The following is a 14,758-nucleotide window of genomic DNA, read 5'->3' as shown; positions in this document are numbered from 1 at the left end:
TTGCTAAGTCATATAAAATTAGAAACTACTTTTGTGTAAAAATAAACAGTTGACACTTTCAAACACATGTAAAAATACCATTCAAGCCAGTTTCAAATCTGTATTGAATTTGTATCATTATTTTCTCTTTCAATTATGGATAATAAAAATTTGAAAGTAAGCTTTTTATTTCTATAATTTAATGTAAAATAGCACCAGTTCAAAAACTAAGTGTAGTTCTTCAGTATAATCAAGAGGTTGGTTTTTTACATAGCATCCTTCACTTTGTGATCTAAGAAATGACATTTAATAATAGGTTGTAGATTTGTTCATTAGTAACATTCATCACCATTTAAGGCCAGTGCTGTGTCTTAAATCTATATTGAATACTCTCAGCATGTTACTATGTTTAATGAACGGTCAATAAATCCTTTATGACACTGATGATAATCCTTTCCAGCCATAGCTAAAGCCATATAGTTGTCATCAGAAGTATTAATGCAGACTTGGGTATATACATGAAAACACGAATTACATATACAAATGCATGGTGACCTATCATGGCTAGGTTATCAATGAAAATACAGCCGTTTAATAAGAGTCTTTTTCGTCTTTAAAATTTTAACTAATTCTTATACCAAACCGAAAGTTTGTTAACTCCTAACAGAGCCTAAATAGGCCCCAAAGATGAAAGTTGGATAAGACAAGGTCCCTGCTCTTATTGAGCACAGTCATCTTTCACTAGATTATCAGAAGCCAAATTAGGAAAATAATTGGGAACGCTGATGTAGGTCAAAGCATCCCGGGGGAAAAATTCGGTTCAAAACAACAAACCATCCGTGGTGGAATTCTTCCCTTTCGAAAGTCCCGTCAATCAAGCTATCTGTGGGCGGGGCCACGCCGAAACCTACCCCTCCCTTGAGTTCCAGTTGTACGCACGCGTCCTCCAGAAGGCGGCTGACCCTGAGAGGTTGCCGTACTCAGATAAGACGCAGCGCATGCGCAGGGCCTGAGGCCTGCGGGAAGCCAAGATGGCGTATAGGTGTACTTCGGGCCGCAGTTGGCGCGTTACCAGTATCTGAGCCGGTAGTTTGTAAGGGGCTGTGGCAAACGCCCTCTCCGCTGTCATGGCCCGGCATCGGAATGTCCGAGGCTATAACTACGATGAAGGTAAGTGGCAGGATCATGCCAGGACGTTATCTTCACCGTTCCAGCCGGGCTCGCAGACGGTTGGCACCACCTTCCATATGTAAGTTTCTCGTTTGTGGTGCCAGGCTGGAGTTCAGAGGAGCCTTGTTTGGGGAAAGTTGCAGGACGTCTGAGTGCTAGCGAATGGCGTTGTTACATGGCGTTCTTTTAAGTCGTGATTTTTGTCCTCTGGGATTGATTTCATTTGGGGCGGGGGAGGTGCTGCTGGGCCTCCTTTGGGAAGGACATTTGAAGAGGCTGGGATTCGGTGATATTTACACACGTAAGCATCATCACCACTCCCATTGTTTCCTTCCAGGTCGGTTACACGGCTTTATGTAGCTCCTCTCGACCCTTGTTTCAGAAGTGCCCATGAGACTGTATTTGGAGAACCCTGATTGACTTATGTTCAGCTTTTCTGCTGTAACTGTCAGGTTTACTTGGTAAATCTTGTGTGTTTGTTCATACACACATAGTGCAGAATCTGGCTTGAGTTAGCTAACTTATTTTCTATGCTTTTCAAATTAAATTGAAAACTTAGGAGATGGGCGAAGAAAATACTTATTAAAAAGGCCCAAAGAGTAAGTTGATCAGATTTTGACGCGTGTATTTAATTCTTGGTTGGTCATGCTCAATATAAATGTACTTTAGGGGGGAAAGTAGCATTAGGAGAAAGGGGGCTTTGGAAAGGACTTGCTGATTTTAGAAGTGAAGTAAAGGGGGAAAAATGTGAATGTTGTCCAGGAGTTTAAAAAGTTAATTAGTTTGGGACAAACATTTCTAGGCAGTGGATAGTTACCTGCATCACCTAGCATCATACAAGCTAAAATTATAAATATGAAGGAATGCAAATGAATCAAGATCAGTCACTTTGCTGAGTACAGAGTGTGAAGCATGCTTAGTATATTGGCGATTGTTATTAACATTCCCAGCAAATTATTCTAGAACATCACTATGCTAATCGTAGTGGAGGGAAGCTAATACCCTGTGCTACATTTCCAGACAGTGATCCAGTCAACCTGGCACATGTTAGGTTCCTGGGGATCACTTAATTTAAGTCTTTTAAAATATTGCAGTGGATGTTAAGTATTGCCTGTGGAGCACTGTTACCTGAGAAGTGACTTTGAAAGTGAAAGTGAAGTCACTCAGTCGTGTCCACTCTTTGCGACCCCGTGAACTGAAGCCTACCAGGCTCCTCCATCCACAGAATTTTCCAGGCAAGAGTACTGGAGTGGGTTGCCATTTCCTTCTCCAGGAGATCTACCCAAGGATCGAACCCAGGTCTCCCGCATTGTAGGCAGATAGATGCCTTACCTTCTGAGCCACCGGGGAAGTCCGAGAAATGACTTTAGCCTGGGAGATATTTTTGCAAATACGTTGTAAAAGACATGAATAGGCCTAAATACTACTTATTCATTTCTTTTTACAATTTTTTTAATTGGTGAAAAATTGCTTTACAGTGTTGTGTTGGTTTCTATTGTACAACAATGCCAATCAGTCATTTTATATATAAGAGATCAGTCCTAGGTGTTCATTGGAAGGACTGATGTTGAAGCTGAAACTCCAATACTTTGGCCACCTCATGCGAAGAGTTGACTCACTGGAAAAGACTCTATTGCTGGGAGGGATTAGGGGCAGGAGGAGAAGGGGACGACAGAGAATGAGATGGCTGGATGGCATCACCGACTCGGTGGACATGAGTTTGAGTGAACTCCGGGAGTTGGTGATGGACAGGGAGGCCTGGTGTGCTGCGGTTCATGGGGTCGCAAAGAGTTGGACATGACTGAGCGACTGAACTGAACTGTTGTGTTGGTTTCTGTCGTATGACAATGCCAGTCAGTCATTATGTATATTCTCTCCCTCCTGAGCCTCTCTCCCTTCCCCCCATTCCACCCCTCTAGGTCGTTCAGTTGCTCATTTCTTCAGTAGATATCGTGTCCTCAATCAACATTAACTGAGCACTTAGAGAACTGTTAGAGAGTTTTGGGGACCAACAGTAAGACGTTTGAAAGAGTCTAAAGGGGAAAATACACAAGTAGCAGATGATTATGAAATGCTACAGAACGTGCTGATGAAGTGCTGTGGGAGCTACTTAAGTTATTACACTGTTGAGAATGAATGGGAGGAATTCAGCAGAACTTCTGTGTGAAGGAAGGCATCCTGAAGGAGAAGTGCTTGACTGGAGGGAGTGAGTGCCAAGTGTCTTCTCACCTTAGTGACCCCAGATCAGGCGGTCAGGTTGTCAGATTATTTGGAACAGTTGTTGACATCATAACCAAGCTGTTCCTATAGCATCAGAGGTTCATCCCCTTTTTTGTTTGTAAAAGTTCTACTTATTTTAAGTGTCTGGTTTATTTCTTGTCTTTCCTGTTAAGCTTTCCCTTTTCTCATATAATAATTTAAGAATTCTCTAAAGTACTGTAACTTCATTACAGATATTTTGTGCTCCCAAACTTATTGGTTCCTCTACTTGACTTTGATTTTGTTCTTCTCTGTCATATGGGTAGTGCTTTACATGACTGCCTCGGTCAGTTCAGTCACTCAGTTGTATCCAACTCTTTGCGACCCCATGGACTGCAGCACGCCAGGCTTCCCTGTCCATCACCAGCCCCTGGAGCTTGCTCAGACTCATGTCCATCGAGTTGGTGATGCCATCCAACCATCTCATCCTGTGTCATTCCCTTCTCCTCCTGCCTTCAGTCTTTCCCAGCATCAGGGTCTTTTACAATGAGTCAGTTCTTCAAATCAGGTGGCTAAAGTGTTGGAGTTTCAGGACTGATTTCCTTTAGGATGGACTGATTTGATCTCCTTGCAGTCCAAGGAACTCTCAGGAGTCTTCTCCAACACCATAGTTCAAAAGCATCAATTCTTCAGTGCTCAGCTTTCTTTATAATCCAACTCTCACATCCATACATAACTACTGGAAAAACCATAGCTTTGACTAGATGGACTTTTGTTGGCAAAGTAATGTCTCTGCTTCTTAATATGCTGTCTAGGTTGGTCATAGCTTTTCTTACAAGGAGCAAGCAAGTCTTTTAATTTCATGGCTGCAGTCACCATCTGCAGTGATTTGGGAGCCCAGAAAATAAAGTCTCTCACTGTTTCCATTGTTTCCCCATCTATTTGCCACGAAGTGATGGAACCAGATGGATGCCCTGATCTTAGTTTTTTGAATGTTGAGTTTTAAGCCAGCTTTTTCACTATCCTCTTTCACTTTCATCAAGAGGCTCTTTAGTTCCTCTTCACTTTCTGCCATAAAGGTGATGTCATCTGCATATCTGAGGTTATTGATGTGTCTTCCAGCAATCTTGATTCCAGTTTGTGCTACATCCAGCCTGGCATTTCGCTTGATGTTCTCTGCATATCAGTTTAAGCAGGGTGACGATATACAGCCTTGATGTCCTCCTTTCCCAGTTTGAAACCAGTCTGTTGTCCCATGTCCAGTTCTAACTTCTGCTTCTTGACTTGCATGCAGATTTCTCAGGAGACACGTCAGCTGGTCTGGTATTCTCATCTCTTTGAGAATTTCCCACAATTTGTTGTGATATACACCATCAAACGTTTTGGAATAGTCAGTAAAGCCGAAATAGATGTTTTTCTGGAATTCCCTTGCTTTTTCTATGATCCAAAGTATGTTGGCAGTTTGATCTCTGGTTCCTCTGCCTTCTATCTATCCAGCATGAACATCTGGAAATTCACTGTTCACCTACTGTTGAAGCCTGACTTGGAGAATTTTGAGCATTCCTTTGCTAGCGTGTGAGATGAGTGCAATTGTGCAGTAGTTTGAACATTCTTTGGCATTGCCCTTCTTTGGGACTGGAATGAAAACTGACCTTTTCCAGTCCTATGGCCACTGCTGAGTTTTCCAAATTTGCTGGCATATTGAGTGCAGCACTTTACACCATCATCTGAGGATTTGTAATAGCTCAACTGGAATTCCATCACTTCCTCTAGCTTTGTTCCTAGTGATGCTTCCTAAGGCCCACTTGACTTCATTCCAGGATGTCTGGAACAAGATAACACCATCGTGGTTATCTTGGTCATGAAGATTTTTTTTGTGTGGTTATGTGTATTCTTGCCACCTCTTCCTAATATCTTCTGCTTCTGTTAGGTCCATACCATTTCTGTCTTTAATTGTGCCCATCTTTGGATGAAAAGTTCCCTTGGTATCTCTAATTTTCTTGAAGAGATCTCTAGTCTCACCCATTAATTAATAAAAATCCCAAGAAGGCAAAGCCTATACTTTATATTTACTCCAGTAGCCGGCACAGTGCTTTTTATGCAGTAAATACTCCAGAATATTGTTGAGGAAAAGAGCCACTTTACAGAGATCATACGAGAGGGTTCTCTTTATCTTTTGATCATTGTAACAATTTCAGGGTCTATTTCAGTGTAATAAAAACTGACCCAATATAAAAAGAAATTGTTTTCTTTAATATCCAAGTGTTTTGTGACTGGCTTCTCATTAATTTGCTAATAATTTTTATTAACAATGGTGATTATTGTTTAATAATTTAATAAATTATTAAGTCTATTGAATTGTTTTTATTGAATAATAACATTTATGTAATTTTTATTTGTCATAAGTATTTGGTCTCAGCCTTTGAACATGCAGTTCTTGCTTCTGCTACATGAGTACCCTCAGAAATTAGCTAACTATCCTTCAGAATTGGTTCACAACATGATATTCCTGGGGATCTTTCCCTAGCCACCCTGCTCCCAATCCTGTGTTAGTTCTTATGTGTGTTCCAGAGTCATTTTTTTTATCATGTGTCAAACACTTGTTTGTAATCACCCGGTTTCTTGTCTGTCTTCCTCTTAGATTTTAGGTTTGTAGAGATCTGGGAATGTACCTGTCACTCAGTCTTGTACCCCAAATGTCTCTAATAGCCCCTGTCACAGTGTTAGTATTTGCTGAGTGACTAAATACACTTAGCAAAGAGTTGGACATGACTGAGCGACTGAACTGAACTGAAACATATTTATGTTCATTATGGACTTTTAGTTACTAGATTGTTTGATTCATTAATTTATAATAAAGCAAGTATTAATTTATGTCAGACCTGTGTCAGGTTGTTGTCTAGAGAGTGTTGCCCTGAAGGAGCTTATAGTCTCATGGAGTGAACCAGGTATGGTGCTTTGAAGACATTCAATTAAAGGAGAGTGCTAGGGAATAAAAGCAGTGGGGGAGAGGCTTGCTGCTTTACCTGGAGTGGTCAGGAAAGACTTCTACAAATAGATGATGTTTGAACTGGAGCCTTAACCGGGAGAAAGAAACAGCCTTAGGAAAAGCTAGGCAAAGACCATATTCTAATCAGTAGGAAAAAAGACCAATTAGCTAGAGCAGAGAGGAGTTTAGGATAAGCTAGTTTTGTACATTGCCTAGCTTTACTTGAAGGGAAATTGCCTTTGTGGTCTGATTGTATACCCTGCGCTAGTCAGTTGTATGAAAAATAAATGCTTTGCCTAGAGCAGGCACTTGGTGAGAAAAATGGATGGGTGGCTTATTTCAGATTTTTGTCAATTAAAAATCTAAAAACACGTATGTCTTTTAAATATGTAAAGTCAGTAAATACCAACTTTTGGTACAATTTTTGGAATTTTTTTTTTGAAAAGTAGACATTGTAAGTTCCTTTAATTTAGGTGAACAATAATTTATTTTGGAGAGAATTCAGATGCTTCCTCAATAATAACTAAGAATAGAAAACAAACTTGTAAATACTTTTATCTCTTATATTTTTATTTTAGATTTTGAAGATGATGACCTCTATGGCCAATCTGTAGAGGATGATTATTGTATTTCGCCATCAACAGGTGAGTTTAAAAATAAAATTGATTTTCATTATTTGAGTATTTAAAAAAAGTAAGTATTATTGTCATTCTAGAACTAGTGTGTTCCAGAAGACTATAATATGTACCATTTAGAAAGATAATTGTTAACTTTACTGCTGCTGCTGTTAACTTTAAAGGTATATAAAATAATTTCATTACTTATGAATAGAATTTAAAGTTTTGATTCCTTCATTTAGCTTTATACAGTTTGAAGAAAACTCAAAACTGTGGTTTTCCAGTATTCTTTGCAGTATGCAATTAATCTAAATTGACTAAAACGATAATTTAGTCAGTAATGAAAATCTAAACTTGTAAAGACAGAGAGCAGTTAGTTTTATATCCCCAGGAAAATCTTGAATATTAAAACATGGAAGTTATGCACAGACTTCCCTTCATACAGTGTTTTATCTACTGTAAATAAACCCAGTACATAGTTCAAAGTTGTGATGGAGCCACAAAATGATTTAGAGTTCAAATTCCTGTAGGATTCCACATCAGAGCTACATCTTTTGTCTCATTTGCTGAAAAACTTCTTTGCAATCATATGAAAACATTTCCTGTGTTGGCGGCAGAGACAGTGTCTTTGATCCAGACCTTTTTCTTACTAATCCTCCTAACGGTGCATTTATCTTCAAATTTTTTCCTACTCTATAAAAACTGGTTAAAATGCTCTGCTGAATTTTACTATGCCATAAAAGTGGGTCCAATTAAATATAGTTATGTACAGCATAAATAAACTCATAGAACTCATTTTCCACAAGTTGAAGATTTAATATAGTAATTAAAATTTCCATCAGTCTGCCTTGTCTTTAATACCGTAAAGTCTGTTGAACTGTCTTGTATACCTTTCCCTGCTTTAAGAGCCTCTTCATAGTTTCTGAAGACTAAATATGTCCCTTCTGACTTTTTAGAATTTCTTCTTTTTTATAAAGGCATAGGTGCCTTGGAAGTTGTCTTAGCACCCCTACTCTGCCTTACATCTTTTGTCCTGTTACTTAGTACTCTGTAGTGCATCTAGCTCTTTATGAGTACTTTGCTCATTTAGCCTGACTAATCAGAGCCCTTCCTCTCTTTCTTCAGTGTTACACCGTTATCAGTCACGATTTTGTTAGGAGATAGAAATTGCACTGGTTATTTTGCCAGAGATTTTAATATAAAAAGTTAACTAGGTATTAGAGAACACAAAGTGCAAACCAAAATATCATGGAGGTAATAACTTCAGGAAGCATTTATCATTTCTAGTTCCTAGGGGAATCAGCAGACAGGGTTGGAGCCAACCTTGTAGAACCTTGTTGGGGGGCTCCTTGAGCTAGGACCTAGGGGTGTGACAGGAAGATCCTGCCTTGTTGCTTTGCCATTGAAGTTAAGAGAAGGGACTGTGGAGCTGGGGCTCAGACCTGAGAAGGGGAATGTTGTGTGGTTGGTACTGGTGTCTCTGAAGGGACACTGGGAAGCTGAGGTTCAGCCTTTTAAAGAGGGCATTCTATCCAGCAGTCTGTTCATGGCTGAAGTTGGTTCTGAGAGTTTTGGAAAAACTGATATTGATTATGATTACTGGAACAAATGATTTTGGCAAGATGAAATGTTGCTGGGGTAATGGTAACTAGATAAGAAGCAAAAAAGAAAGGAACATGTGTGTTCCTTTTCTGGCCTAGTCTCCTTTTATTATCTTCCTGTTGGCTGACCTAAAAGGGAACCAGCTGTCTGAAGAAATGTGCTTTGCAGAGCCTTCAGCCTCAGCATCACAAAGCAGACTGGCTTAGAGGTGGAGAGGTGGCTTAACCAGCATTTCTTTTAAGCTTATTATTCAGTGATTCAAAAAGCCATATTTTGTTGAGATTAGGGATGAGAGAAATTTCAGTTTTTCTGAGGAACCTCACAAGCACTTGTCATTTGCAGTGTGTTAAAAAAAAAACAACTCTGTGGGTTAACCTTTGGGGTGCCTACAGTTCATCATAATCAGTTGACTAGGTGATGAAGTAGTGTCTGTTAGCACCAGTTAGTACTATGAATGAAGTAAAGATCATGGCATGTTCATGAGACTGATGATAATATGGGTGTGGTAATTAGATTTGAGGTGTTTTTTTTTTTTTAATATATGCAGTAGAGACTGGATTAAAGGTGGTACCTAAGTGGGTGTACTTAGAATAGTTAGGAGACTATTATACTAATCTAGAAGAAATATCTCAGGACAGTGTTCTCAAAATGTGGTCCATGTGCCATTTGCATCACTTGAGAATTTGTTAGAAAAGTAATTCTTGGCGCCGTCCATATTCAGTGGGGCACAGGTACTGCTTTGAAAACTGTTTAGGATAGAGGTGATAGCAGTGGATTTGGAAATAGATTAAAGAGATATTACAGGAGCTACAGACTACTGGACTTGGAAGTTGGTTGACTATGACTTGCACAGGAAAGCTTCATGGAGGGAGAAACTACTGAAAAACACCTTCATATTGCAGATTAATGCATTCGTTTATCTAGGCTTGTTTAACTAAATCATGCTTAATCTTGAGTAACGAGCCATTAGTACACAAGGGTCAGGCATTCTGAAGGTGTTTTTCTGAGATTTGCTTTTGTGACCTACCTTTCTTGAGGTCATAGTTTATCCCTTATCTCTCACAGCTCTTGATATGTGTATTGTGTATGGTTCATATTCAGGACAGTCTGACTATTTGAGAGTTACCTTTGTATGCTCCAGGAAGTGAAATCGACTTTATTAGAGCAGGAGATAATTAAATAGTTTTGACTTTCTTCTGTGACAAACTGGTATTTTTAACAAAAGCTCATGGTTTAGGTTTTTAAAATTTTCTAAAACATGTATAAAATATCAGTAATATCAGATCAGACACTTAATATTCCTCTTTAGTGGTGTATTCTTCCCAGAAATTTTCAATTAAAAAAGGAATAGTTTTAGAAGGATACTTTCTGTTCTTAAAGAATCAGCTAATGTCATTCATTGAAGAAATGATTGTATTCATGGTCTAATGAATTCTGGCAACTGAATGACTTTATCAATTAATAGGGATGTCTCTAAAATTTATCATGTGTTTTAAAAAATTCTACTAAATACAGTTTTCTTGATGGTAAGGTGATTTCTAAATGTTATAACTTTTTTTTTCTTTAGAAAGATTGACTGAATATTGCTTTGATGCTGAATACTTAACTTAACGTTCAGTTCAGTTCAGTCGCTCAGTCGTGTCCGACTCTTTGCGACCCCATGAATCACAGCATGCCAGGCCTCCCTGTCCATCACCAACTCCCGGAGTTCACTCAAACTCATGTCCATCGAGTCGGTGATGCCATCCATCCATCTCATTCTCTGTCATCCCCTTCTCCTCCCGCCCCCAACCTTTCCCAGCATCAGAGTCTTTTCCAGTGAGTCAGCTCGTCACATGAGGTGGCCAAAGTATTGGAGTTTCATCTTTAGCATCAGTCCTTCCAATGAACACCCAGGATTGATCTCCTTTAGAATGGACTGGTTGGATCTCCTTGCAGTCCAAGGGACTCTCAAGAGTCTTCTCCAGCACCACAGTTCAAAAGCATCAATTCTTCAGCACTCAGCTTTCTTCACAGTCAGGGAGCTGCAAAAAGAGCAAAAATGGGATAGCAAAAAGAGCCTATAAATAGAACTTTACAGTTATTAATCTTGTTTCAACTAATATAATTAGAAGTGTTAAAAGATACTGAGGCATACTAACAATTTTTTTTTCAGAGATTATTTGAGCAAACATCAGTTTGAATCAGCTCCAAATGGGAAGTGGTTAGGAGCACTCCATCAACAGAAGTTGGGGCATGGTTTTTATAGAGAAGACATGAAGCAAAGCAAGGAAATTATTTGATAGGCTTATTGCTTAAAACACATTATTTGTGAGAGAATAATTGGCTTTTTATGATTGGATGCTCTTAATTCTGAGGCCTTTACAGGAATTGACTCTGGATTGGTTTTCTCTTTGCAGCCAAGGCGTTAGAGCCACTTCAGTCTCATGACCTCCTTGTATGATTACTTTAACAGTAGATGTCCTTATTCAGTCCATTCCAACTCAGAACCTTTACTGAGCATCAGTTAACTTGTAAAGAAGCTTGTTAAAAATTCCCTTCAATTGATAATATGGTGGGTAAAGAGATAGTCCTGCCTGAAGAAGACGGGAAGGGTTTCTGGAGGGAGATGGAATTGAAACTGCTAAATTTGGGAGTAAGAGTGGCATCTTAGAGAAAGGAAACAACAGTGCTTGAGCAGTGGTCTCTTAAGTGAGTCGCGTTTGGGAAGACTCACATGATGAATGCAGTTGGAACACACAGTGGGCTTGGGAAGGAATAGCCAGATTGTGGAAGGCAGTTTTTAATTTTAGCTGTGTAAAAGGTTGGGGGCGGGAGGAGAAGGGGACGACAGAGAATGAGATGACTGGATGGCATCACCGACTCTGTGGACATGAGTTTGAGTGAACTCTGGGAGTTGGTGATGGACAGGGAGGCCTGGCGTGCTGTGATTCATGGGGTCGTGGAGAGTCGGACACAACTGAGCAACTGAACTGAACTGAACTGAATGTCAGTTTATTGGAAGTTTTTGAGTTAAGAGGGTCACGTTTTAGGAAATTAACTGATGACGGTAAGCAAAGTGGATGAAAGGGGAGACTTCTAGGCTGTTTCCTATCTTCTCTGATGATACCAATCAGCTGAGTAATTGTATCATAAAAATACAGATTCCCTGCCCCATTCTAGCACCACTTAACCAGAATCTCCAGGGGAAGAAGCCTAGAAAGCTGTATCTTTAATGAGTGCCTCACACGATTTTTATTTTCTATTTAGGAAACAGTGTTAGGCAGTTACAGGAGTCAAGGTTTTGAATTCTCTGAATTTTTATGTTTATCAGAAGACATGAAAAATTTGCAAGTCATTATGGTGTTCAAGTTTTCAGAAAGCGTTTCTGTCAAAGTTTGTGATTTAAATTTTTAGAATAGAAAAGCATTTTATATTTGTCCTTTTTTCTCCATTGCTTTTTTCTCACTTTTGTTTTTTTTTGCCTTTTGACTCTCATTTCACTTTCAGAGGTCTGGATGCTTCTTTATTCCCAGTAGCTATTGTTCCTGGGGAATTTTCCTGCACACTCTCTCTCCCCACGCTTCAGCAAATCCAGCCATCATTTTCTTCTAAAACAGTGGCCACAGTATAGATTTGTGAGTTGGATTTATGTTTGGGAGGGTATAAGAAAACCTTCCAGGAAGAATAGCTCCTTGGAGGTAGAGTGGAAGCCTGGATTTTGACAACTTCCATTTTCTTTGTCGATATTTTCTAAGTGAAAATTGTTGATGGAAGTATCTGATTTCTTCTCTCACTTAATTTTTGATTTGTCTAAGGTTTTTCCTTACAGTTCAGAGCTATGAGAGGAAGTTGGGGAAAGTATATTTGTTACCGTTAGGCTAAACTGAATACAGTTTACAGCCAGGAAAATAATTTGAATATCATCGAGCACAAAATGGCCTGGTTTACATTTTTTAATACTACCACATTTTATTGTTTCTGAAATCCCATGGATTGTAAGACATACTATTATTTTACATACCACTTAAAAAAATCAGCTGTCAATCTAAGTATTATATAATACTAAGATACCACTTGATTGTAAGACATATCCCTCATTCTGAGATTTTTTTTTAATGTGAAACAGTGATCATCTTAGAAAATCTGTGAAATAGGATATTTTTCCTATCATTTAACCATGCTGACTTTATAATGGCAGTATTATATTTTCCTTGTGCAGGATGGGGGAAATGGTGATATATATACAGCATAATATGTGCATTCTTGAAAAACTGCAGTCCTCAAATTTGTATATTAAAAGATAACAAAGCCTGTGGGAAAGAACAGGGTTATGACAGAGCACTCAGCCTATCAGTTCAGTTCAGTCGCTCAGTCGTGTCCGACTCTTTGTGACCCCATGAATCACAGCACGCCAGGCCTCCCTGTCCATCACCAACGCCCGGAGTTCACTCAAACCCATGTCCATCGAGTCGGTGATGCCATTCAGCCATCTCATTCTCTGCCGTCCCCGTCTCCTCCCACCCCCAATCCCTCCCAGCATCAGACTCTTTTCCAGTGAGTCAACTCGTTGCATGAGGTGGCCAAAGTATTGGAGTTTCAGCTTTAGCATAAGTCCTTCCAATGAACACCCAGGATTGATCTCTTTTAGAATGGACTGGTTGGATTTCCTTGCAGTCCGAGGGACTCTCAAGAGTCTTCTCCAGCACCACAGTTCAAAAGCATCAATTCTTCAGCGATCAGCTTTCTTCACAGTCCAACTCTCACATCCATACGTGACCACTGGTAAAACCATAGCCTTGACTAGACGGACCTTTGTTGGCAAAGTAATGTCTCTGCTTTTTAATATGGTATCTAGGTTGGTCATAACTTTCCTTCCAGGGAGTAAGTGTCTTTTAGTTTCATGGCTGCAGTCACCATCTGCAGTGATTTTGGAACCCAAAAGGATGAAGTCTGACACTGTTTCCACTGTTTCCCCATCTATTTCCCATGAAGTGATGGGACCAGATGCCATGATCTTTGTTTTCTGAATGTTGAGCTTTAAGCCAACTTTTTCACTCTCCTCTTTCACTTTCATCAAGAGGCTTTTGAGTTCCTCTTCACTTTCTGCCATAAGGGTGGTGTCATCTGCATATCTGAGGTTATTGATATTTCTCCCAGAAATCTTGATTCTAGCTTGTGCTTCCAGCCCAGCGTTCCTCACGATGTACTCTGAATATAAGTTAAATAAGCAAGGTGACAATGTACAGCCTTGACATACTCCTTTTCCTGTTTGGAACCAGTCTGTTGTTCCATGTCCAGTTCTTTTTTTTTTTTTCATGTCCAGTTCTAAGTGTTGCTTCCTGACCTGCATACAGGTTTCTCAAGAGGCAGGTCAGGTAGTCTGGTATTCCCGTCTCTTGAAGAGTTTTCCAGTTTATTGTTATCCACACAGTCAAAGGCTTTGGCATAATCAATAAAGCAGAAATAGATGTTTGTCTGGAACTCTCTTGCTTTCTCCATGATCCAGCGGATGTTGGCAATTTGATCTCTGGTTCCTCTGCCTTTTCTAAAACCAGCTTGAACATCTGGAAGTTCATGGTTCACCTATTGCTGAAGCCTGACTTGGAGAATTTTGAGCATTAATAAAACCAAAAATCATCTAATAAAAATACTTGCATATTTAGAAAGTTATGTTAATTTCCAAATAAAGTTATATTCAAGGAACTGTTTTTGTTAAATGTTTAAATTTAACAAAATGTATTTTTTTACATTTAACAAAATATTTTTGATAAATGTTTACATTTTGTTACATGTCTGCAAGGTGAAAGCTTGATAAAGGTGTAGGAAGAGTTGAAACTAATGAGTAATGTTGCAAAGGCAAAATGCTGACAGGTCTTAGAGAGCCAAGCAGGAAGCAGGCACAGAAAAGGACACATGGCCAAACTGAGCCAAGAGGACAAGTGTGGGGCTATCTAACTTTACAGTATAGTTACAATTATAGTATGATGCTCTGTGGTTGAACTTTGTATTTGCCTTACAAAGTGTTGGGGGTGGGGAGAATCTCATGAACCAAAGCATCTTGAATGTTATACCCTCATCATTCCCCTGTTGACCATTTGGTATAAACTAGTATATGTTAAGGAAACATGCATTATAGCAGAATAGATAAAATTCTCTCAGCTGCTCTGTATTTCTCTTATTCTGTTCTTCTTTATTGTAAGTGCTCCAGTCTTCAATGATC

The 14,758-nt window shown here is 39.3% G+C and overlaps 1 protein-coding gene across 3 annotated transcripts in view; it reads left to right on the top strand.

Moving 5' to 3' along the window:
• Positions 1 to 956: 956 nt before the first annotated feature.
• The window catches only part of HBS1L (HBS1 like translational GTPase), a 91,214-nt gene continuing 77,412 nt past the window's right edge, over positions 957 to 14,758 (top strand). The window contains exons 1-2 of one of the 3 annotated variants that reach the window (XM_055432838.2): positions 957 to 1,149; positions 6,916 to 6,981. In XM_055432838.2, the coding sequence (XP_055288813.2) occupies positions 1,107 to 1,149; positions 6,916 to 6,981 (109 nt within the window). In that variant the 5' untranslated portion in view covers positions 957 to 1,106. The remainder of the gene's footprint in view (positions 1,150 to 6,915; positions 6,982 to 14,758) is intronic. The other 2 variants (XM_055432837.2, XM_055432836.2) reach the window with 2 other exon arrangements.

This window comes from Moschus berezovskii, chromosome 10 (assembly GCF_049115385.1).
Source record: "Moschus berezovskii isolate FMDL1 chromosome 10, NW_MosBer_1.0, whole genome shotgun sequence".
In the NCBI taxonomy this organism is placed as follows: Eukaryota; Metazoa; Chordata; class Mammalia; order Artiodactyla; family Moschidae; genus Moschus; species Moschus berezovskii.
Note: the sequence above shows the minus strand (reverse complement) of the source record. Positions and strands in the feature narration are given on the sequence as shown.